Source organism: Melospiza georgiana, chromosome 29, assembly GCF_028018845.1.
Source record: "Melospiza georgiana isolate bMelGeo1 chromosome 29, bMelGeo1.pri, whole genome shotgun sequence".
Classification (NCBI taxonomy): Eukaryota; Metazoa; Chordata; class Aves; order Passeriformes; family Passerellidae; genus Melospiza; species Melospiza georgiana.
The window spans coordinates 396087-420207 of record NC_080458.1 but is presented as its reverse complement, the minus strand read 5'-3'; the positions used below and the strand labels follow the sequence as shown (position 1 = coordinate 420207).

The window sequence follows — 24121 nt, the reverse complement described above, 5'->3', positions numbered from 1 at the left end:
TGTCCTTACCAGGAGCTCAGCTAACTTCAAGAGTTTCTCTTTCTTCACTGTTTTTTCAAGATCTTTCCTTTTCAGGAACTTGACCGCACAAAGCAGCGTTCCCCGAGAAGCCTGGAGAGCAGCAGAGACGCAGAGATGGCCCCCACAGCCCAGGGCACAGGACTCGCGTCCCTGTGCCAAGGCCTTGAGGAGGCTGCAGTCTGGCAGGCACAGGGCAGGAGGCAGCCGAGCCCCCTCTCAGGGGCATATCAGCAGCGCATGAGTCCTCACCAGTGCCACACGCAGATTCTCATTGTGGCAGTGGAAGAAGAGTGGGAGCAGGCTCTGACACACTTGGGTCATCAGGGGCTTTTTTCCTTCTTCTTCTACAGCAGACATCAAGGTGTGAAAGAGAATCAGGGAGAGCTGCTGCACTTGGCTATCACCCTGTAGAACAGGAAGGCAGCAAGAGCTCAGCATCAGCTGATTCTGGCCCACATTGGCGCAGACCTGCATCTCCACAGGGCACCAAGTGTCTTGGCAGCAGCCAGTGGCCGTGTCCTGGGGGCACAGAGCCTTACGTTGTCAAAGAGTGGTAGGAACAGCTTAGCCAGGTCCAGGGCCACGGGGCTGGGTATCCCGGCACCATCATCCAGGAAGAGATAGCCCAGTATCCTGGTGGTCATCCTGAGCAGGAGATCCATGAGCCTTTCGGTCAGGCTCCGCTTTCTTTCCGCCTGAGCAGAAGGCAAGTTTGTGAAAGGCCACCCTGCTGCCGCAGGGCCCAGAGCCAAAGGCCTCTCCTGAAGTGTGACAGTGGTTTTCAGGATAAGGGAAGAGATGTAGATCTGACTTTTATATTTCAGAAGGCTTGATTTATTATTTTATGATGTATATATTACATTAAAACTATACTAAAAGAATAGAAGGAAAAGGTTCATCTCAGAAGGCTAGCGAAGCTAAGAATAGAAAGGAATGAAAACAAAAGTCTGTGGCTCGGACAGAGAGCGAGAGCCAGCTCTGCTGTGAGTGGTCACTAATTCCAAACATCCACATGAGACTAATCACGGATCCACCTGTTGCATTCCACAGCAGCAGATAACCGTCGTTTACATTTTGTTTCTGAGGCCTCAGCTTCTCAGAAGGGAAAAAATCCTTAGAAAGGATTTTCACAAAAAGATGTCTATGACACTGAAGCACTTGGGCAGCTGAAGCGGGAGGCAGGAGAGCTGGGAGACTCTGCCCCAGTGCCCAAAGCCCAGGCAAGGCCAAGCGACTGCGTTGCCCAGCCCCATGCTGCCTGCACGGCTTCAGCCACTGCCCCCTTCTCACCAGCGGGGAATGGTCCCTGAGATGCTGGCTGCCAGTGTCTGCGCGCTCCCTCCGCAGATGCCTTGGCAAGACATCCATGATGCTGTCCCTGCATTCCCTCAAGTCCAGGCACTCGAGGCCCTGAAAGGCACAGGGCAGTGATGGCGGAGCCAGCCTGCAGGAGCCCAGAGCCACACAGGGCCAGGCACAGGCAGCAGCACAGGGCATGGGCACCGTCCCAGGCGGCTGCGGCGACGAGAGGGCAGAGAGCGGGGAGGCCGCTCAGCCAGGTCATGCTGGCCTTCAGGCTCACCTCTGCAAGGAATGCCAGAGCAAGGAAATCCCAGTATGGCATCTTTTTGCTGAGCATCTCAAGGAGGCAGTCTAAGATCCTTTTACACAAGGGCTTGGATGCATGGCGCATCTCCCTGGAAGGCAGAAAATGGCACTAAGACCCTGAGCCAGGGGAGGAAGCCTCTCCCAGCACTGACTCATACAGTTCTTGTCTTTCCCTACCACCCTGCCAGGGGACCTGGGCCCTTTGAGATGTGGCCACTCCTGGGCACCCTTCTTTCCCAGCCTTTTCCAGTCTGCTTGGCTGTCCCTCATCCCTTTGGCCCACCGCCACGGGGACCGTGTGGGACAGCCCAGGCACAGGGCACAAATGCCAGGAGCAATGGGGAGAAGGGGGGTCTCACCTGGCCAGCAGAGCCACAGCAAAGTGGTGGGTATCAACACAGAGCAGCTTGTCCCAGCCACGCTTGCCTTCCATTGACACCACCACATGCTCACACTGGAGAAGGCAGAGCAGGGACTTCAGGGTCTGCACTGCAAACCTGTGTGCACAGCAAAGGCCCAGGTCACACTGGTAGCACTGGCTCCTTTGCGGGCCACGTGGCAGGGACAGGAGGACTGGCATGGAGCACCTGTTGGGGCTGGTGGCAAGGCCATGCTCTTCCTGGCATCCCTTCCAGAAGGTTTTGACCTCCTCTGGCATCTCTTCTGTGCTGAAGAACACTTGGAAGAGCAGATGAACAAATAGTTGGGGGAAGTACAGCGTCACTACACGTGGGACAGGGGGCTCCTGGAGGATCTTCCACATCACCACGGTTGCCTGCAAAGGACAAAGCCCCCCGAGACAGCGTTCAGTGCCGAGGTGTCCATGTGGCAGGGCCCGAGCTTGGCAGGGAGAGGCCCCGAGAGACGTTGGCAGGGGGAGCATGGGGCCTGGTGGGCCTGAAGCTGCCCCTGGGCCAGGTTTCAGGCCAGCGCTGAGGCAGGCAGATGTAGTGGGGGAAGGAGGATGGAGAGCTGCTGGAGAGGAGGCCTTGGGGCCAGCAAAGGCCAGTTGCAGAAACTCACAGCCAGGCCAAAGACACCCGTTTTGTCCCCATCGGAGGTGTACGTGCTGCGCTCTGGCCAGCTCCCAGGCACATCCAGGAGGATCAGCTGCACTAGCTCCGCAGTCCTGGGCGAGCACATGATGCTCTTCCACATGGTGATGGCAGCTCTGCAGGGTTAGAGCTCTGTCTCAGGGGCGTCTCAGACACAGCACTGTGGCCTGGGCATCCCTAGGGGCCCAGGCTTAGCCCCGGCTCTGCCTCTGCCCACTGGCCCTCGCCAGCAGCACCCAGGCAGCCCAGCTCTGTGGAGACAGGGCCCTGAGGGGCAGCAAGGGAGCATGGCAGCAGGCTCCAGGGGCTGACGTGCCAGGGCTGGGAAAGGCAGCAGCCAGAGGGCCCTGGAACTCTCTGTTGGTCAGACACCTGGGACAGGCTGTACAGGGTGATGGGCTGGGAGGCCTGAGCCCTCTGGGCAGGTGGGCCCCATACCTGTCACAGGACGGGGCCACACGCAGGAGCGTCACCACTGCATCATCTGCGTGTGCTTTGGTGACATTCAGCAGGGCCTTGTCCAGTCTGTGCTCGGCAGAATCATTGGCCTTGAGCCATCGGTGAATGTACCTGACCATGGTGGGCACCTGGAGAGGGCACAGGGAGCCTTGGAAAGCTGCCAGAGGGAGCAATGTCCCCAGGGTCCCCAGAGAATGCTTCCCTTCCCAGCGCACTGCCATGGCCAAAAAGGCTCCCAGGGACCAGCAGGCGTGGCTGGGGAAGCCACGGGACTCATGGGGAACATGAAGCCTGGCCCCAGGCTGCTTACTTGTTCTGGCCTGGCAACACCCTTCTCCAGAAGCAAATCCAGCAGGGCGGCACTGGTCTCGTGACTGAGGAGCTCGGAGTGTGCTCTGAGCCCAGCGCCCATGGTGCTGCTCTCTTCCTGCCGAATGCTCCTGATGAAGTCGCAAATGAGCTGTAGCAGAAGGGCAAGAAGCTGGGGATGTTGCAAAACCCGCTGCACACACGGTGCTGGGCTGAGCAGGGATAGCAGGCCCAGCCCAGGTGGGGGTGGCTGCAGGTACCTGTGCTGTTGTTCGGAAGCAGCCAGGGGTGTGTTCCTGCTCTTGGGTGCACTCCAGGGCTGCATCTGGCAAAGAGCAAGTGCAGCCAGAGCTGAGGGGCTGAGGGAGAGGCTGGAGAACACAGCCCAGTCCTGCACTGCCAAGGCAGAGAGAGCCCCAGGATGCTCCAGGGGGATGGAGCAGGGCACTGCGGGGTGTCTGTCCGGCCCCTCTTCCGTGCTGTCCCTGAGCATTTCCCCAGGGGAGGGCATGGCATGGCATGGCATGGCATGGCATGGCATGGCATGGCATGGGGCCAAGTTGGCTGCAGGCTCCAGCCTTGCAGCCCAGCTTTGCCACTCACCCTCCTGCGGTGGAGGAAACGGCACCACCTCTTCCGTGTCCTGCGCTGGGGCAGCTCCAGGGTCTTCTTCCTTCTCCTCCTCCACGCAGGCCAGCTTGGGCACTCTCGGGGCTCTCTGCTCCATGGCTCTGCCTAGAGCGCGCCCCAGCAGCGATCCCAGCCGGTACCGCTCCTGCAGGGCCTCGTGCGCCTCCCCTGCGGGCGGGACGCAGCTGTCAGCGCTCGGCCCGGGGCCAGCAATGGCCCCCGAGCGCGCCTCACCCGCCCCGGGCCGGCCATGCATAGGCGTTCGCTCCTTGGAATGCGGAATGGGAGGCCCGGGGCCGGCGGCCGCGCTGCCGAGCGGCGGAGCTCGGGCCGGGGAAGACGCAGCGGAGGCGGCGGGAGCGGCCGCGCCGCGTGTGTCCTCTGCGGGCCCCGGGAGGAGCCGGGGCCGGGGCCGGGGCCAGGACTGGAGCCTGCCTTGGGGCCGGGGCCGCGCTCGGGCCAGGCGGAGGCAAAGGGCGGCAATGCCGCCCCGGCCCCCGGCACTGATGCTCGCCCGGCAGCGCCACCGCCAGTACGGCCAGAGCCGGGCGGAGGCGAGACCACGGCGGGATGGCCGGGGCCGGGCACGGGGCAGCCCCGCCTGGGGCCGGGGGCGGGCCGGGGGCATGGCCCGGCCCATCACGGGGAGAGGGAGGCGGGGAGAGGAGAGGGATGCCGGGCAAGGGACCCCGAGAGAAGGGCGCCCGACCGCGGGAAAGGGAGAGAAAAAGAAAGAGAGAAAGAGTATTCAAAACTATCTGTTTTCTGCTGCCGCTGCTGCCGCCACTGCCGCTGCTGCTGCTGCCGCCGCTGCCACTGCCGCCGCTGCAACTGAAGCACCGGGGCCGTTCGTCTGTCGCCTTCTGATGCAAGGCGAGGTGACCTGGTTCCGAGGAAACGGCACGGCGACCCACTGCCCAGGGTCACTCGGGCCAAGAACACACACAGACACCACTATGGTGGACGGTTCAAGACCTTTATTGTCCCGTTTCGTCGGGTTTTATACCGGGAAAGTTTTTTCCCTACGTCAGGGGGCTTTACTTTACTGTAATTGGTTAGTAAGGAGTAGAAAGTTACTAATGTTAGGGGGGACAACATTCTTGGGTGATCCTTTATGACTAGGAGTTAGGGGGAGAGGAGCTCTACTGCTTTCCGTAACATCGTGAGACTTTCCGAACGCCTGACCCTATTCTACTACATCTCCCCCCCCTTTTTTACAAATGAACAAAGTAGTCATATACATGGGTACTGAGCTGAGGCATGGGGTTGTCAACAGAGAAAGGGGTTTGGTGAACCTGGGTAGAAAATCTTGTGACTGGCAGTGTTCTCTGGTCGAATTCACAGCAGCGAATTGCTGGCCTATGAACAGGATGTTGGCCTGCTCTAGGCGGGTCTGAATGAATGAGATCAGCTTGTTCAGCAGACATGGTCCGAAGGTGACAGCTAAAAGCAGCATTGCCAATGGACCTGTTAGGGTAGAAAGTAGGGTGGTTAGCCATGTTGATCGATTGAACCAGGACTCGAACCAACCCTGTTGGGCTTCCCTGTCTCTCTGTCTCTGAGCCAGTCTGTTTCGGAGTTCTGCCACGGAGTCTCTCACGACTCCCATGTGGTCTGCATAGAAGCAGCACTCCTCCTTCAAGGCGGCACACAGGCCCCCTTGCTGCATGAACAGGAGGTCTAGTCCTCGCCTGTTCTGCAAGACAACTTCTGAGAGTGAGGAGACTGACTTCTCTAAAAAGGAGATGGATTTCTCGATCCTCTGCGGGTCCTCGTCAATTGTTGTCTGCAGCTGTGACAGTCCTTGGTGCTGGGTCGCTAGGGCTGAGACTCCTGCGGCCGTTCCTGCTGCTCCTGGGCCCAGCAGCATTGCGACAGCTACACCTGTTGCTATTTCTCTTTTGTGGAGCCGGCTGGGCTCCCCGAAATGGCGATACACCTCTTCATCTGCGCGGCACGGGGCCCTAGGAACAATCAGAACTTGGACACAAAAGTCGTTAGAGTCATTGAATTTGGCAAGGAACACACAGGGACTCACTCCGGATTGCTGGCAAACCCACATCCCAGGTGCGGATGGGACTACCCACTTACTGTTTTTCCCGTTGGGCTTGACAACTTTGGTGCAGACGTTGCTTTTCCGCCTAGCTAGGGTTGCATTGCCAAAGCATCTGCCTCGGCCTGTGACTTGACTCAGGGTGATTCCTTTGCGGGGGGTGTCCCATCTACATTGGTTGGGTGCATCGGCTGTGGGGTAACTGAAGGGAGTGTTTAAAGTGACTCCTTTGTAAAAGGGAGATTCGACATCGTAACAGAGCCAGCAGGATTCGGTTAGGTTAGGGTTAGATTCGTTCAGGGATAGGAAGGTAGCTTCTAACATACGAAGGATTGGATCTAAGTCTGACTCGGCTAAATGGTCTACCTGAAAGGACATGTGTGTGGAGTGTGGGGAATTGGGGTCTACCTTTGGCCATCTTGGAAACAGGTCGGTGATGCGGAGCACGAAGGATGGGGTGTTTGGTGTGGTGATTTCTGTGAGCACCTTGTCACTACTAAGGTGTTGCGTTACCCACTTGAACGGCCGATGGGGGTTGTGGTCTGGGCTGATTTGCCCTCTGGCAACAAGCCCCAACAGCAAGATCACACAGAAACACCATTGATGCTTGGGTCTCACCCGTGCGGGTCTCTTGGGTGCTGCCTGACGGCTTGGTGGTCGGTCACTTTCGTCTGGAACCGGGATGTACGCGTCACGAGGACATCCCATGAGCAGGTCCTGTAAACAGAAACTCGCAACTCTCGTCAGTCTCATTCTGCTCGCTATGGAGGTCCGGCTTAATTGGCTTAAGTGGACACCACCTGATTTGCCGTCCCTTTTGACAGCTGCGTACCCCCTCCCCGTGAGCATCGGCCTCCGGCCCCGTTCCCATTCGCCTAGCCCGTTTCTAATTACCACCTGTGGGCCCTCTGCTCCTGTTTCTGCTCCCAGGCCTTCTGATCCTCCCTTTTTCATCTGCCCCAGTCGCTCCAGCTGCCTCTGGCCCTCCTGGTGCAGCTCCTCAGCCCTCAATGCCCGCTCCTCTGCATTCTGCTCCGTCTGTTTCACAATGCCCTGCCGGGCTCTCATCAGCTCCTGCTTCCTCTGGCGCTCCAGCTCCTCCTGGACCTCCATGTCCTTCTCTCGCTCTATTTCCATCATCTTGTTCAGGTGCCTCTCTTCCTCCGTCAGTTTCTCGAGGATCATCTGCTTCTCCAGGACTTGCTTGTCCCAGATCATGTCGGACTTGGCACTGAGGAACAGCGCGTTCAGTTCCCACACATCTTCCTCCTCTTCCGGCTTCATCCTTGTCGCTCGCTGCGGCAGCTTCTGCTTCCTCTGCTGCAGCTCCTCATCCACGTCTCTCCCGCGGTCCCTCTCGTCCTCCAGCTCTGCCTTTGCTTCTTCCAACATTAGGGCTGCTGCTGATGTTGACACTCCTGGTCCCTTTTTTGTGTGAAGTGTTAAAGCCACCAACTGAGTGCTTTTCCACGCCCGGGACTGCCCTCCCACTCCGTTCACTGGAGGGACTTCTTTGAATTGCCAATGTCCGGGCCAATGTGCTTGGGGAAAAATCGTACAGTCTGATCCCGTGTCCGCCCAGAACTGAAACCCCATGACGTGGGGATGCTGACTGCCGTAAAGGCGGCATGTCCCCCACACCATCAGGGGTTCCTTCCCTATTCTCATGGCCAGGGCAACCCAGGGATCCCACGCTGGGGCGTCCCCTGCTGTTCCCGTGACTCCGGCGCGACTTGTGGCGGTGGGGGGTGCGAAAGCATTACTGGTGGTGGTGTGCAGTTCTGGCATTGCGTTGTAGGTGGGGATGTAAAATTGACTGCTCCCTGTGGGGGCATGGGGTATGAGGGTCCCCTGCCCCACTGGGGGTTGCTGTAGTTGGGCCGCTGCACATTCCAGATGGGAGGGGGCTGAACACGGCCCAGCCACCCCCTCCCTCCCCCGTTTCCCTGGAGCCTGGATCTGCATTCCTCAGCTAAATGTCCCTTCTTCCCACATGCCCAGCACGGTCCCCTAAGTTCTCCTTCTCGTGGTGGAGCAGCTGCTGATAGGCACCTTGGCTGGGGGCAGTTTGCTGCCACGTGGCCTGCCTGGCCACACTCAAGGCATGCCATCGTACTGGTTATTGCAGTGTGGATTGCTGCTTGAATGGGAACAAGGTGTTCCTCCTTTGAAACATGTCTGATCATGTCGGCTATGTTAGCCCCAGGTGGCAGTGATCTTAAGATGTCCTTGGTGGCTGAATTGCATTGCTGGCGTAGGCAGTCTGCCAGCACGGGACCCTTAGCCTCTGAGGGTAGCGCAGAGGAATCTACTGCGGCCTGAAGCTTGTCCACAAACTGAGTGAAGCTCTCACTCTCACCCTGTTTTATGGTGGACCACGGGGCAGGTTTAGCCACTACTTTGGAAGCAGAACGAATGGCCTCTCGGGCAGCCCGGGTGGTTGTCATAACTTCATGGGCCCTTAATCCCTCAGCCTGGGCCTGGGGGGTGATCATAGTGGGGTCTTTACCCATCAATCTCTGTATGCTGGAGCCGTGTAGTGGATGGTCAGGTCCCGTTATCTGGGCTAGCTCCTTTGTGCATTGATCCTCCCACTCTTGTTCAAAAACAATCATTCCTGCCCCATCAAAAATCATCCTACACGTCTGTTTGATGTCAAAGGGGAGCATGTCATGCCCCCCAAAAACCCCGTCTATGAGTGTGTTAACCATGGCAGAATTAATTCCCTTGTCTGCAATCGCTTTAACAATTGCCTGCACATCTTTCGGATTGACGGTGAATAGGTCCTTTGGTTTCCGCCTGCCCCCCCCACACGGACAGGGAACACTAGCTTAGCTGAAGGGTTGTACTCGGCGCAGGCTATCTTTATTTTTCGCCAGTCTGTAAGCGGGGTCCGGTCTTTCTCTGATGATCCCTTCACCCATGCGGGAGCGCTGCGACTAGAGACCTTATATGCTGTTGCTCTCCCTCTGTTAAGGCTAGTATCCGAATCGGAGCTCCCCAACTCCCTCTCGGACTCGTCCCGGCTCGGGTCTGAGTTGGAGTCAGATGTGGAATGGCCGAGCACTTCCGCGCTGCTCTGCCTTTTTCTCGGGCTCCGACCCCGCCCCCACCTGCGGAGGGCGGACTGTTCCCTCCCCCTGGGGTCCCCCCGCCTCCTGCTGGGGGAGGTCCTTGCCTTATGTGGGCTTAATTTGAATAGAGCGCTCTGATTGGTCTCACCCTCCACCGCGGGGAACGCCCCCCCTCCCCGCTCTCCCGCGCATGCGATGTTAGGCGCGTTGACTCCATTTCCGCCCTTTTCCCTCTCTTCTCTTCCGCCCTGACCATGAGGTCGGTGGCCATTTTCGAGCCCATACGGCGGCGGAGAGATCGTATCGATCCGGGTGGTTTCTGACCGTCCCGCTGCCTCCCGCGCCTCCTCCGCCAGCCCCCCCCAAAAACACTGCGCCCGTTGCTCTGCCTCCTGCGTCGGGTCGGCAATCGGCGGGGGGGAGACGGGTAGAGGGGCCGCGGTTTTGTCAAGGGGCTCCGGGGGGGGACTGGGATCTGGCGGGCTCCACGGGGGGGTTGGGGGGTCTCCCGGGGGTTCTGGGCTGGGGTTCGGGGGGAGGTGGGACGCGCCTAGCCCCCGCACGTCCCCGTCTGCAATCTGATCACTTTCCGGGGTGGTCTGTGTCGCTGCCCCCACCCCTAGCTGCGGAGTAGCTATTAAGCAGCTTCTGGCAGCTTTCCAGGTTTCTTGCTCTTCTCGAGCTTTTTGCAGAGCCCGGATGACTCTGCCCCACGATTTTAGGGCTTTCCCCGAGCCCGAAGACATGGTATCCTCGGCCAGGGTTTTCGTACAATTATCCCACACCTCCGGGTGTAAAATATCCCCGGGGCTCTCTATAGCCCCCAGCTTAATCAATCTCGACAATGCGAGAGTCGTATCTTTAAGCTTACAATCAATTCCCCATCGTGTGCACACTTCACTTACGACCTTTGCAATCGCTTCCATGATTCGAGGGCGTCCCCTCCGCTGCACAAGGCCAGCTGTGCAGCCGCCGTCCTCTGTCCAGGCGATACCCGTTCCCCGAGCACTGGTTCGATCCCGGGTTTCCGGCACCACTTGTCGCCTTCTGATGCAAGGCGAGGTGACCTGGTTCCGAGGAAACGGCACGGCGACCCACTGCCCAGGGTCACTCGGGCCAAGAACACACACAGACACCACTATGGTGGACGGTTCAAGACCTTTATTGTCCCGTTTCGTCGGGTTTTATACCGGGAAAGTTTTTTCCCTACGTCAGGGGGCTTTACTTTACTGTAATTGGTTAGTAAGGAGTAGAAAGTTACTAATGTTAGGGGGGACAACATTCTTGGGTGATCCTTTATGACTAGGAGTTAGGGGGAGAGGAGCTCTACTGCTTTCCGTAACATCGCGAGACTTTCCGAACGCCTGACCCTATTCTACTACATCCGTCTCCGTGTCCGTTCCCCGCTCGCCCCACGAGCTCCACGTTCGAGCCCCGCGTGCCCCGGGGACAGCCCCTTTGTCTGTCCAAACACGGGAACTTTGCAGCCTTGAGCCCGGATGCAGAGCCCTGACTCCTGCACACTGGCACGGCGATCCCCTCCCCTGCTGCTGTGCATTGTCCTTGCTGAGGGTCAGACACTGTCGGGCCACCTTCCCTTGGGGTAGGATTCCTACCTGAGCCCAGCGCTGCACTTGCACCTCCAGTGTTGCCTTCCAGTAAAAACAGGGAAGGAAAACTGTGTGTGGCTCATGGTATTTTAGAGTGTCTAAAAATCCCTAAGTCATCGATCTTAGAGGTGCTGTGCATCTAGAATTACTGGGATGCAACATGGAAAAGGGGAGTATAGAAATAAATTGAGGAAAACATCTTGGGTTGTTTCTTTCATTTTCATTTCACTTCCAGAAAGCCATTTCAAGTTTCCAGGAATCTTCTCCTGTCTGCTCTTCTCAAGAATCTCTCATAGAGAACAAGGTCAAGCTTCTGTCACAAGATTGCCACCAGCTGCAGCTTCTCTTGGCTTTCCACACTGCACAATGTGTGCAGCAGGACTTTTGCTGCGAAGCAGGACAAATGTTTGGAGAACTTGACATGTCATTTCTTTTTCCTGGTGGGCTGGGGATTTGTGCCACTGGTGAAGTTTTCATTGTGACTGTGCTGGCTTAGCGCAAATTTTGGGAGGAAATCTCCAAAAGGGGTCCGTCTAGAAAGCAAGTTCAAGCGTCCCCTCCCCCTACTAGTTCAGGAAAAGACTTCCCTCTCTAAAAGTGAAAAAAACCCCAGTTTATTTAACAAGTAAAGTATTCACAAGCATGAAAAATGAGTAATATTAAATAAAACCTCTGACACTGCTGAAGAGATGGCAAATTCAGAAAGTCCTTTTTGTGCATTGTAGTTGGCTCACTTGGTCTCTTCTAAGTCCCTCTGGTGCTGGAATGCAGCATCCCAGAGCTCAGTGGGCCACAGGTGTGAGCTGCTGCCGGTGTTTTTCTGGGTTTTCAGTCCAGAGCAGGTTTAAACAGTTCCAAGAAAAAGGAAAGTCACAGTCCAAGGAAATTCTCTGCCCCAGCTAGCTAAAAAAATTTTGCTAGACCAGGGCTGTGAAGGCACCGGGAAATTTCCAAATCTGGGCACTGGCGGTCCCAGCAAACACCAGAGCTGGATGGTGCTGAAGCCAGAACCTGCAAATTTCCAAATTTTGTCTTTCTGTGTCAGCAAATCACTGGACTTGGGCTGTGCCAGCACCAGGAAGGAAGTTTTCAGATTTGAGCGCTGGCGCTGCCAGCAAACACCAGATCTGGGTGATGTCATTGCCAGCGACAGAAATCTGCCAGATTTGGGCTCTGCTGGCACTGAGAAATTTCCAAATCTGGGTTTTGGTACGGGAAACACAAGATGTGGGTGGTGCCAGACCCAGTAGCAGGAAGCTGCTACGGGTTTTGGATTTCTGTGCCAGCAAATTGCTGCACTTGGGCTGTGCCAGAATAGGGAAATTTCCAGATCTGGGCACTGGCAGTGCCAGCAAACAGCCCATTTCAGGCTCCAGGCAGGACTGCATCTGGATGCCTTCTTCTTTGCCTTCCTTCTTTCTTTCCTTCCTTCCTGGGGTCCTGCTGCCAGCAAACTCCAGATTGGGCGGTGCTGGCAAGGGGAAATTGCCAGGTTTTAGCTTTCTTTGCCAGCAAATTCTGGACATGGGCGGTGCCAGAAGAGGGAAATTGCCAGATGTGGACACTGGCAGTGCCAGCACACACCAGATCTGGGTGGGGAATGTGCCAGCACCAAGAAATTGCCAAATGTGAACTTTCTGCGCCAGCATATAACTGGAATTATGCTGTGCAGGCATCTGAAAAATTCTGGATCTGGGCACTGGTGGTGCCACCAAACACCGAATCTTGGCATTGCCAATGGCGGTAGCAGGGAATTGCCAGATTGTGCCTTTCTTTACCAGAAAATTGCTGGACTTGGCTCTGCCAGAACAGGGAAATATCCTGATCTGAGCACTGGCAGTGGCAGCAAACACCAGGTCTGGGTGCCTGTATTGGCACCAGGAGATTGCCGGATTTTGGCTTTGCAAATTGCTGCACTTGGGCTGTGCTGGCCCTGGGAGATTTCTGGATCTGGGCACTTGCGCAGCAAACACCAGACCTGGGTGGTGTGTTGTAGTGGGGTTTTATACTTTGTAATACTTTGCAATAGTTTTGGTTTTGAATCCCTGTATTTTTCCCAAATGGTTCATCCCAGATGGTGTACCCCTTCCTTTACCTGTGTAACCCCTTTCCCTTGCTGAGATCATCCTCAAATCCCCACCCTGGCTCTCTGTCAGTTGCACAGCATCCCATCCCCTCTATCTAGAAGCTTCGGTCCAGGATGTTGAGTGATCAGCCAGAGGCCAGGGGTCAGTGCCCCAAGCCTTGCCCCATATGCTGTCCTAAATATCAATCCCCTAGTACCCATCCCTTAAGGTAACTTATTGGTCAGTAAAATGTTATCTACTTTTGGTTTCCACCTCCCTTTAAATGTAACCTTGGCACATCTCCCGGGGCTCTCAGCAGAAGCCCCCTTAACTTTAGGGGCTCCTTTGGGACTCCTAGAATAAAACCTTGGATTAACCCCTGCTAAGAGTCGGCCCTTTATCTCCTACCGATGTCTCTGGTGTCTCTTGTGCTGCAAAGGTGACCAGCCCAGGTGCCCTCAGTACCCTCAAGGCACAGAGAGCGTCTCCCCATTGTCGGCCATGTCGGGGCTGCCCCCAGGTGTCTGCCGACTCGGGACTGGCCGGAGATCCTGAGAGGCTCCCAGAGAGACAGAGACAGTGCTGCTGGTGGCAGCACCAGGAAGCTGCCGGGTTTGGGCTTTCCGTGCCAGCAAATTGCTGCACTTGGGCTGTGGTGGCACAGGGAAATGTCCAGATCTGGGCATGGGCAGTGCTATCAAACACCAGGTCTGGGTGGTGACAGTCTTGGCACCAGGAAATTGCTGCCTTTTGTCTCCTTTTTCCAAAAAATTGCTGCACTTGGGCTGTGTTGGAAGCGAGAAATGTCCAGATTGGGGTACGGGCGGTGGCAGCAAACACCAGATCTTGGAATTGCCAGTGCTGGCAGCGGAAATTGCCAGATTTTGGCTTTCTTTACCAGAAAATTGCTGAACTTGGCTCTGCCAGAACAAGGGAGTTTCCAGATCTGGGCACTGGTGGTGGCAGCAAACACCAGATCGGGGCGGTGCCAGACCCAGTAATGTTGGAAATGAATTTGTAGAGATTTTTTAAGGTTTGATAGAAGGTTTCTATAGTATGTATACAAGTGTCATGATCCGTCTTTATGAACTGGTTTTGTGATGGTTTGTGGGTTGATCTCAGAGTGCAAAAAACACCGACACGGTACAGGGGGTTGCTGTGATAATCAAAACAAATGTACCATTATTGAATATCCACAACAAAATGTGTTGAGGAGAAACTGGGGGGAAAGGGAAAAAATAAGGAAAAGGAGGGAGGAAGAGAAAGGAAGGTATAGAGCTACCAACTGTTTTACTAGACTAGGACTAGACCCAGAGCTAAGCAAACACATACAGCCAGGTGACATTGTGTAACATCAGAAGCTGGCAACCATGAGGACTTTGCTGTCAAAAGGTTACCGTCTGCACTGGCCCAGAAGTGTTTTTCCCTAAGGCAAAGCAAATTGAAATGTGAAGTTTAAAAGCTTCAAATGACTATGAAAGGAAACTGCAGAATAATTTCTGGAAGGGCAGCATTGTCAATGATCATGCAGCCCACCAAGAGCTGGAGCTGAATCCAGAATTGCTTGTTCCAGCTGTGCAGGAATTCATTCCACTGGCAAGCACTGGTCCATGGGAACAAATGATCCCCTAGCTCTGGGCTGAATGGCACCCAGGCTGCAGTGCAGATTTGAGGAGACCTTGTCACTTGTTATTGGCCTCCCAGTGCACTTATCCTTCTGCAGACAAGGTGCAAACAACACAGGTGGACTTCTGTCCCCAGTAAATATACATACAGGTGACTTTGCCAAAGCAGTGCATCATTTCCCAGTGAAATACATGACCTCTTCTTACTTATGGAATTGTGATTGAAGACACCTGTGAACCAGATCTGTGGGAGATTGCAAAGGAGCAAAGCTTTGGGATTTGGGCACACCTCTCTTGGTTTCTTTGCTCAGGCCTTTGGTGAGTACACAACACACCTAGGTAGAAAACCTTTGACTAGACAGGATCTTTTGGATCCATTGTCCTCCAAACAGGTCAACAGGTGACCCCGTTGTAATGCCAAGTAAAGAGCAGCACAAATGACACAAAGAAAACATGGCCAAAGAGGAAGAGAAGATGCCCAATGAGGAAAGGATGTGGTGAGACACTGGCACATCGAGTGAGCTGCACTCCCATAATCTCTAGGCTAGCAGGTCCTGGTCTCACATTCTCCTCTTGGTTTATTTAAATTTTATTTATTTATTTACTTTTTTTTCATCATCAAAATAAAATACATAAAATTATAAATATGTCATCAAAACTTAAAGACAGAATCAAAACACATTAATTCAAAACTACATCTAAAGATCAGAACATATGTACAGCTGTAACTATGAAGCCTAATGCATCAATCGTATTCTTCAAACACTCTTCATACAGGCGGCAGCTTCTTCCTGACCTTGGAGGACAGAGAGCTTTTCTGGACGGGAGGCAAGGACTTTGTGGGTGAGGGAACATCAAAAAAGTCCTGAGAAAACTTCTCGGTAAGACTGTAACCAGTCAGATCTGCAAAGTGGAGACACAAAGTTAAACAGAGGCCTCCATGCAAATGTAAAGCAGCTAAAGCTCCCTATTTAATGGGACACATTTTTTTCTGGAAATGTCTAAACAGCTGCACAGGGAAACATGCTCCTGCTGGCAGACACTTGAGGCAGGCCAGGGCACAACCCTGAGCCACTTGCCCAGAGCTGGCACGGGCACAGCCTGGCCTCTGGGCTGCCCTGGGACAGCAGGGAGCCCAGAGCCCTGTGCTCTCCAGGAATGGCTCAGCTGCACATGCACCCTCCTGCTCCTCTCCCTGCCCCACAGCTCAGCAGTCCCACAGCTCCAGGGGCACTGGCAGCAGCACAGCTCATTGCAGGGGCACATGCAGGGCACAGCTGTTCCCTGGCAATGTGCACAGCCTCTCTGGGCTGCCACAAGACCCTTCCTCCCAGCAGAGATTGACCCAGCTGCCCCTTCACCTCTGTGTGAGGCTGAGCCATGATTGCCTTCACCTTGTTCTCAATCTTGAGCTGCTTCAGACCCCCCATGTCATGACTAGGAAGGGCAATGGAGAGAGTGGGGACAGATGCACACCGTTCCTTATGATTTCATCATTTTTGGCACAGCTCAAAAGGCAAATCCAGAGGTGTCCAACTCAGTGCTTCCTCAGCTTTCTGTAGAACATCTTGCCTTCACCAGCCCAACATTTTGGAGAGGTTTTCCCGCACATGTGGAGGCTTGCTGGCAGCACATTTCTTCAGCTGGGTGCCCATCACCTTGCAGAGGGCAGAGGCGAGCTTGGTGGCCACGGTGCGGACGTTGGTGCTCCGCACAGGCAGCGCCTTGTTCCCCAGGAAGGCCCAGAGCATGGGCAGGGCATCACGCTGGACGACTTCAGGGCTCCTGGCATGAACCCCCTGCACAAGCACTGCCGGGACAGAGACACAGCTCCTTACCCACCAGCCTCACTGCAAACAAGGATCTACCTCTGCTTCTGCTTCTTGCCAGCCTCTCTGGCCAAGATCAGCAAAATAGCACCCACAGCCCCTTGATCCAGAAACGGGCAAAGCACCTGATCATCTTGGAAACAGAACCACCAACCCCTCAGGACTAATTGCTCCAACCAGAGCCTTGTCCCTGTTGCACACTTCTTACCTTTACTAAATTATTTCACAATCTCTTTCTGTATGAACAATAAATGAAATGTCCAATTGCCTTTGATTTCCATTAAGAAGTTGTCTAAACCCACACTGAACACTTGGAAATGCACCGTAGAGAGGAAATGGAGAGATTTCTAATAAAAGGGATGATTCCATTTTTGTAACTTTGATGTCAAGTGCCAAATGTCTAATTTGGCTCTTCCCTTTGCTCAATGGCACACAGCAAAGGGCAGGATTGGAACACACCTCAAAACTCCAGCCCACCAGAGATGGCTGCTGCCTGACAGTTGGATGAGAAACATCAGTGACCAGCTGGTGTCTTTGGCAGAATGCTTTTGGGGCTTCCAACAAAGAGCTGTTTCAAACCTCAGGGTGTCTTAGAGAATTACCCAGACCCCATTGCTGTGGCATTTGAGCATCTGCACATTTTAATGCCATTTTGCCTCTCAAAGTTAATGGCATTTTTTCTTATAATGTCCACTGAAATAGGGGCATAGAGAAAGAAAAATGCTACATGGGGGACTGAAATGTAATCGAAACATGAGTGTTTTCTCATATTGTCTCTGAAATCTCTGCCCAGTTTCTGAAGTGAACTATATGAAACACAGACGAATACTTACTACCAACAGGCTTCTTGCATGGCAGATTTGGCTGAGAGATCAAAACCTGAAATGCTTTGGAGACCATTCTTATTTTCTGATCAGACAAAATGTTGTCTAGCAGCCTTTTAATATTCTGTGGTGGAAGAGACTTCATTTTCTCTATGTTGTTAATACACCAGCACTCACCAACATTGAAAGAGCTCTTGCAAGTACCCAAAACCAATTCTGCTAATCAGGAAAGGGTTATGGTACCCATTTTAAAATGGGAATTCATTTGAGTTTAAGTATAATTAAAGACATCGGTGACTACTGAACATGAGGAACAGCTGTCTGTTCCTATTAAACCTTAGAGAGAACATCTGCTCTTTCTAAAGTAGTCCTAATTTATGGTTAATTCCTTTATTTGAAAAAGAGATCAAAAGAACTGTTAAAATAAATTCCCTGTTCCTGGAGATCTACTTTATTCAAATGCTCTTTAAGGGCCTTTGACATTCCCAATCTCTGAACATGCCCTTTTGAGATTCCTAATGAAGACACAAAGTGTATTAAACCTTGCATTCAAAGACATTGGCATAGTTAGAAGTGGATTTAGCCCCAGTTAAAGCAAGGCTATCAATCGTCTTCTCTACTATATATTGAGATTATCATTTTTCCATTTCTTGGCTCTTGCTGGCATAGCAAGCTCCTCTGAGGAATCAATTATCAGCTGCATTTGTAGCATTGTGGACAGCGCTGACACAGGCAGACACTGTTTGCACACCCTGAAAGGCTCAGTCCAAGGCCCCTCTGAAAGCACAGGCAGGGAGCCTCAGCACTCTGCTTCTGTCCCTGTGCCCCCAGAGGCTGCCTTGCACTAAACACGTGCCTCTGATACCTCTGTTGAGTTCTGGCCTAAGCTGTGACCCCCAGGCTCTGCACGGTTCAGCCTCAAAACTTTCCAAGAGAAAAGCAAGAATTCTGTGAGGACAAAACAAACTGATGTCCTGAAACAGCATTGGTCACCATTTCCCCTCAAAGATCATAGATGTCGCTGAGCTCCCGCAGAGAGGAGCCAGCTGGGGTATTTTAGCCCTCCCTTTGCTGGAGGTGGTTCTGAGATGCCCCAGTGAGAGCTCAGCCCAAGGCCGAGCGCTGCCCCCATCTCAGATGCTGCCCAGCTCTGCAGCAGCCAGGGGAAACCTCCCAAACCCACCTGCCTTGGCTATTGGGCAGCAGGGACAAGCTCAGCACCTCCTGATTCGGAGGAGCTGCTCTGCTGTCTGCTCACAGGCATTCCCTGTAAATGCTCCCTGGGAAGAGCTCTTGGCTCAGAAGGGGAGGCCATACCTGTGATACACTCGGTGACATCCAGCAGAGCTTGGCCACTCAGGTGATTCCATTGGTAGCTGAACTCTTTCAGCAGTGACACTTTATCTACAAGGAAAACACACATTTCTGCTCACTTTTCTCAGGTCATAGGAGAAAGGACAGTGGGGAGGGAAAGGGTAGGGCCAACCCCCTTTTATAAAATCATGTACATTTCTGCTGATTTTTGAATTGTTTTCTTCTTTCCTTCCAGCCTACTTGGCAGGGTTTTAAATTCCAAAAGCAAAGCTCTCCTTTCACATTTGTAAATCCAAACATTTCTGCTGTAGCAGGAGCTGTGTTAAAACATTTCACATCAGGGACCTCAAGAGTTCAGTCACATGGAAGCAGTGAAAAGGTTCTGCATTCCAGAGCAAAAAGGAAGAGCCCCATACGAAGGACACAGAAAGGCACTGAGTCAGGCAGTTCCTGAGTTCACAGAGCAGCTGGGGAGGAGAAAGTGGAAACTCCTCTTGAAGACCTGCCTCTTCAACACTCCTTTTTTCAGGCATATTTCCCTAGTGCAGCATTTTCAGAGCTGACATAAATCTGTGTGGCAAAGGAATTTAGAGCAGCCCTTGCCTATGTAGTTAATTGCTGTGGCCATCTTGCTCCATGCAAAACAACATTTGGAACAAGGCATCATTGACAGCTGGGTTTTTACCTGTTTGTTCTAAAGAAATTAGCGTGTTGTATCATAAGTTCCCCTCTGAAAATAGAAGACAAAGAAGAAAAGTGGAAAATAGGCAGCTAATGCAGAGCTAATGTAGAGCCTTGCAGGTGGCTGCTCTGCAGAAGCTCTGATGGGTGAGTGTCCCTTCATGCCAACAGCAAGGCTGTTCATTTGGGAAGTCAGACGGGGCCCAAGCAAACTCCAAACCCCCTTTGCCTCTGAACTGTAGCAGAGCTGTAGCCCAGGACTTGCTCTTCAGACAAGCAGCACAGAGCCAAGGGCTCCTGGGACTGTTGGGAAATGCTGATCCCATTCCAGCCTGTTGGGGATGGTGCATAAGGACTGCACCTGCACAGGTACTGGTGGGTGTCAGCTGGAGGGTTCCACAGACAAGAGCAGCTGTCAAGGCACTCAGCGCTCTCTTGTGCAGAAGAGACAGAGACGAAGTTGAGGAGAGTCCCTGCCAGGGCTCAGCCTTACCCAAATGAGCAATGGATTCTTCCAGTGCTTTCACAGCTGCCCCATGAACCCTGAGATCCTTTGAGTTCAGGTTATTTTGTTATTCCTTCCACCAAACCAATGATCACCGGGTTCAAGGCATCTTTCAGGGCTCCTGTGATTTCAGCCAGCATGTCCAGCGCCCTCTGCTTCACTTTCTTGTGGCTGTCAGATATGCTCAGGACAAAATAATCAAAAAGCTGTGAAGAGAACAAGCAATGTGAAAGCTGGATTCAAATGTCCTTGTTTGAAGAGTGGATGTAGCAGTCAGCAATGTCAAAGATGAAAGTGGTCCTTTCTGTCAGGTCAGCCCTTGCTTGCACAATTTCACTGTTTTCCTGTGGGCCACTCACTGGAATGGTGGCACAACCTCATGCTAGTTGAAAGATTTTCTTCTGTTTTCTGGAGGTTTGGCTGGGGACAGAATAGTTCCTATGGTATTTCTCTCCATCTATAAACCATTAAATCAATTCCATTTATTAATGCTAAAGACTGCCTTTGCTTTGAATGCAAGCAGATGTTTACAATGCCTGGTTTTCTATACACTTGCCTCAAGTACTGAGGGTAATAATGATTTTGCCGTGGCTGGAGGAGATCTAAGTTTTCTTTTGTTTGTCTCAGAGCCAGTGTCTGGAGAAGTGCAGGGCTCTGATCAACTCTTCCAGGATCCAGAGCATTTCTCTAAGTAACAGGTGGACTTCTGAAATGTAATGTGCTGTTCAGCGCTCATTAGAGCAGGTTCAGTCCCTTGACAGCCACATTATCAGGCACCTTTCCCTGGAAAAAGGGAAAAAGCAGCTCCTGGGAAGAGAAGGCAGAAATGAGTCCTTAGCTGTTGTCCTCCTTTTCCAAAGAGAAAAAAAGACCCCCCAAGAAGGGTGAGCACTGTCTTTACCAAGAGGAATAGGAACAAGGATGGAAATGAGTAGCCAGAGCTGTGCCTGTGTAAGACAAGATGAAGTATATAAAAGTATTCTTTAAAAAAACAACTGGGTCTAAACCTACCCAGCCTGATACTTCTCTTCCCTATGCAAACCCATTTTTGGTCTAGAGAATAACTGCCTTGCTTTCAGGGGCTGGATTCCCTTCACTTAACCCAGCAGGGAGTAGGAGAGAGCAGCAGTTACACCAGCAGAAAGTTCTGCAATCATCAGAGGAACAGCAGCAATAGGCACCTGCCAGACAAATTCTGCTGAAATAACTGAAATAACTCGTCCTGAAGCCTGGACCTGAAATACATTTGTCTGGGTAAGAGGGACCAGCATGTCCCAAACAGCCAGGACAGAGTGCCAAGACACACTGAATTAACTTTGCTGCTACAGGCTTAGGAAAGGAGCTAAAGGAAAGGAGCAGTGAAGATACACTACATACCTGGGCAATGTTAGTGGAGATGAGCTGGGGCTGGTTTTGCACAGGTCTCAGAGGAGTTCCACTCCTTCCATCCTTTCCTGAAACCCCTTGCCTTCCAGGAGATTGTAAAGCTTCTGGAGCAGCTCCGTTTCTCCCACAGCTGGAGGTGACGTGACCTGGGCTTTTGCACGGTGTAGGAGGTGTCCGTCAGAGGGAGATTTCACCCTGGGAAATTAAAGCAAATGAGGACCTGGTGGTGATAATTATCGTAGCATGGCATCCCTGTGGAGGAAATAATTAGCATTGATTCCAGAAGCCTGATCAATCACTTTATTATACTATACTATACTATACTATACTATACTATACTATACTATACTATACTATACTATACTATACTATACTATACTATACTATACTATACCGTACCATACCATACCATACCATACCATACCATACCATACAGAAACTCATCGCCCTTACAGACAGTCTGATACATACAGACCAGATTGGTCAATTGAATCCAAAACACCATCACCAGTGGCCAATTAGGAAATTACCCTTTGGTAAACAAATCTCCATGACACATTCCACATGTTCACAACAACAGTTGCAGCAAGTGAGGATAAGAATTATTTCTCACTCTTTTCTCTGATCTTCTCACAGCCTTCCCCAGGACAATGCCTGGGAAAGTTGTGCCCGCTGCTCTCTATGGAGAGAGCTGCAGCCACAGACAATACTTTCAGTTAATTGTGAGCAAAACATCTTGAGCAGCTTTCCTAATTATGTGATTTCAAGCTGGAAAGTTATGAGGCTCTGAAGAACAACATGGACCTCATGACAATCATTACTGGAGACAATCTGCAAGTGACATTCTCACCAGTGCTCACTTAGGAAAACCAAGGATGAGATGCATCTGATCTATTTTCAGATGGCTGCCAAGGCTCACAGGTCACATTGCTTTGTGGAGAAAGAGAGATACTACTGCCAAGTTTAAATGCCTCCTCATATGGGACGTGTGTGTCTTAGAATAAGGAAACTCATCACTCTGGAGAAGTTTCTCTACAACCAGGCATGGCAATCTGGAAAAGTAGCTCAGATGCATCTGAACAGATGAACAGGGCCATATTTGAAGGATTCAGAAAATAAGAGAGATAAAAACAGAAGCCAGACATCCCAGAAGTAAACTCACATTTCATTTGCTACCCTAGAGACTAAATGCACAGCTTAAAAACCCCACTGGGAACAATTCTTCTGGATCAACCTGTCTCTTCCATGAGCTAGCTGTGCTACTGAGGCATGTGGTCACTTTCCTGCCATTGCTGAGCAGGACAGAGCTAAATAAATCCCTCTGCTATCAGAGGAGAGCAGGTACAAGTGGCTCTGCAGCTGCCATGAAGAGACAGCAAGGAGCAATTCCTGTCTTAAATGCTGATTGCAGCACAGGGGGAAATAAACCAAACATGCTGTCCATCAAGCAAATTACATGAAGGACAGGAATATCAAGACAAAAAGTCCACATTCAGACACCGGTTGACTGAAGTTGTTCAGGAATTGCCTTGCTACTTACTACTCAAACTAGATACTGTTTGAGGGCAAGAAAAGTATGATTCAGCCAGGACAAAGCACATGGGTGAGAACTCCATCTTTGTGGAACGGCATCTTGCTTCCAGACTGATATTTCTCTTCAAAACACCCATCTGAAAAAGACTCCACTCAGATGAAAAAAAGCCCTGGTCGAATTACTTTCCTAAGTCAGGCAGCAGAAACTTGGCCCTTTCCCATCCACTCCCTTGCCACTTCACTGGATTGTCTGAGCTGCAACCAATGGGTGTCTTTTTGTCTCTCCATTTTTGTGGAAACCCCTCCCGAGAAGTTGTGGTCAGCACAATGCAGAAGTAGACATTTTTAGCATTTGTAGGGAAAGGAAACAATTTGTGGCATTGGTCATCTCTGCCAGACAGTTTTTCCTGAGGAAGAGGCATGAAAAGCTTGTCATGTGCTTTGTCACATCTGACAAAAGTGCTCAGTACCGTTTGCTAGCAGACAATGTGGCCTGGGGCTCCTTTGAGCCATAGTTCCTCTCTTTCACCGGCTCCTTGAAAGATGGGCCTTCAGCCTTCTGGTTTTCCATCCCCTACAAAGACATAGAGAAACCCCATCAATCTTTAGAATATAAACCAGGAAATTCCCTGTTGAAAACACAAGTTAGAACCAGGATCACTGCTACCAAGGCTTAGGGAAACATTTCCTAACTTACAGATGGAAACAGACCAGAGATTCAGTGATGTCAACTCTTTGTTTTCAATAGGCCAAGGCAGGTTATGGGTGTTACCAGTCTGAGCAGCAGTCTAAAATCCCAAATTCCTTAGTCTTGAGCATAAGTGGGAGTAATGGAAACTGGCAGGCAACGAGTGTTCGTTAAGGAAGCAGCAGAAATCACTGGACTCTCTGGGGCTTGGCTCTCTGTGTTGGAAGTCAATTTGGTTCAACACTCACTCTCCCTGTGCCTGTACAAAGGCAGGCTCCCTTCTGTAATGTCGATTAAAAAAATAAAATCCTCCCCATCAAACAAACAAAGGATTTTCCAGTGGATGCTGCTGAATTCAACAAGCTTCTTCCAGCTCCACAGGGCTGGACAACAGGGCAGTATTCCCAAAAGACAGACAGTAATTGTAGTAACTAGGATTGACCTGGACATCTTTTGTAAATTTTGGAATTTTCTTGGCACTACTACTTCCAGTGTCCTTTGCGAAGACTCTGTTATCTTCAGAAGCACAATTCTCACTTAATTTCTTTACAGGGGCCAGAGTAGGGAGAGCATGGTGGGGGCTTACGCTTAAATGTAAACCAATTTGCTCCTCTTTCCCTTTCCTCTTTGTGACCAATATTGAAAATATTCAAAACCCCACCTTTTCCCTAATAATATCAGTTCCTTTGTAGTCTGCAGATGAAAAGGCTGAGGATTAACAGCTCATTCCCAGGAGCAAAATGATTCAGCAGAAGAGGAATGAGCTAAAGACAGATTGCGTATGTTTGATCTCATATTTACAGTGGCAATACTTGCACAAAGGAGACATTTCTCCTGCCAAGCACTTACTT

At 52.0% G+C, this 24121-nt stretch overlaps 1 protein-coding gene across 1 annotated transcript in view; it reads left to right on the top strand.

Moving 5' to 3' along the window:
• Positions 1 to 8807: 8807 nt before the first annotated feature.
• Positions 8808 to 24121, top strand: part of LOC131094385 (TOG array regulator of axonemal microtubules protein 2-like) — a 98404-nt gene continuing 83090 nt past the window's right edge. Inside the window, exons 1-3 of the mRNA XM_058041979.1 lie at positions 8808 to 8910; positions 8956 to 9166; positions 9488 to 9610. Of these exons, the coding sequence (XP_057897962.1) occupies positions 8808 to 8910; positions 8956 to 9166; positions 9488 to 9610 (437 nt within the window). The remainder of the gene's footprint in view (positions 8911 to 8955; positions 9167 to 9487; positions 9611 to 24121) is intronic.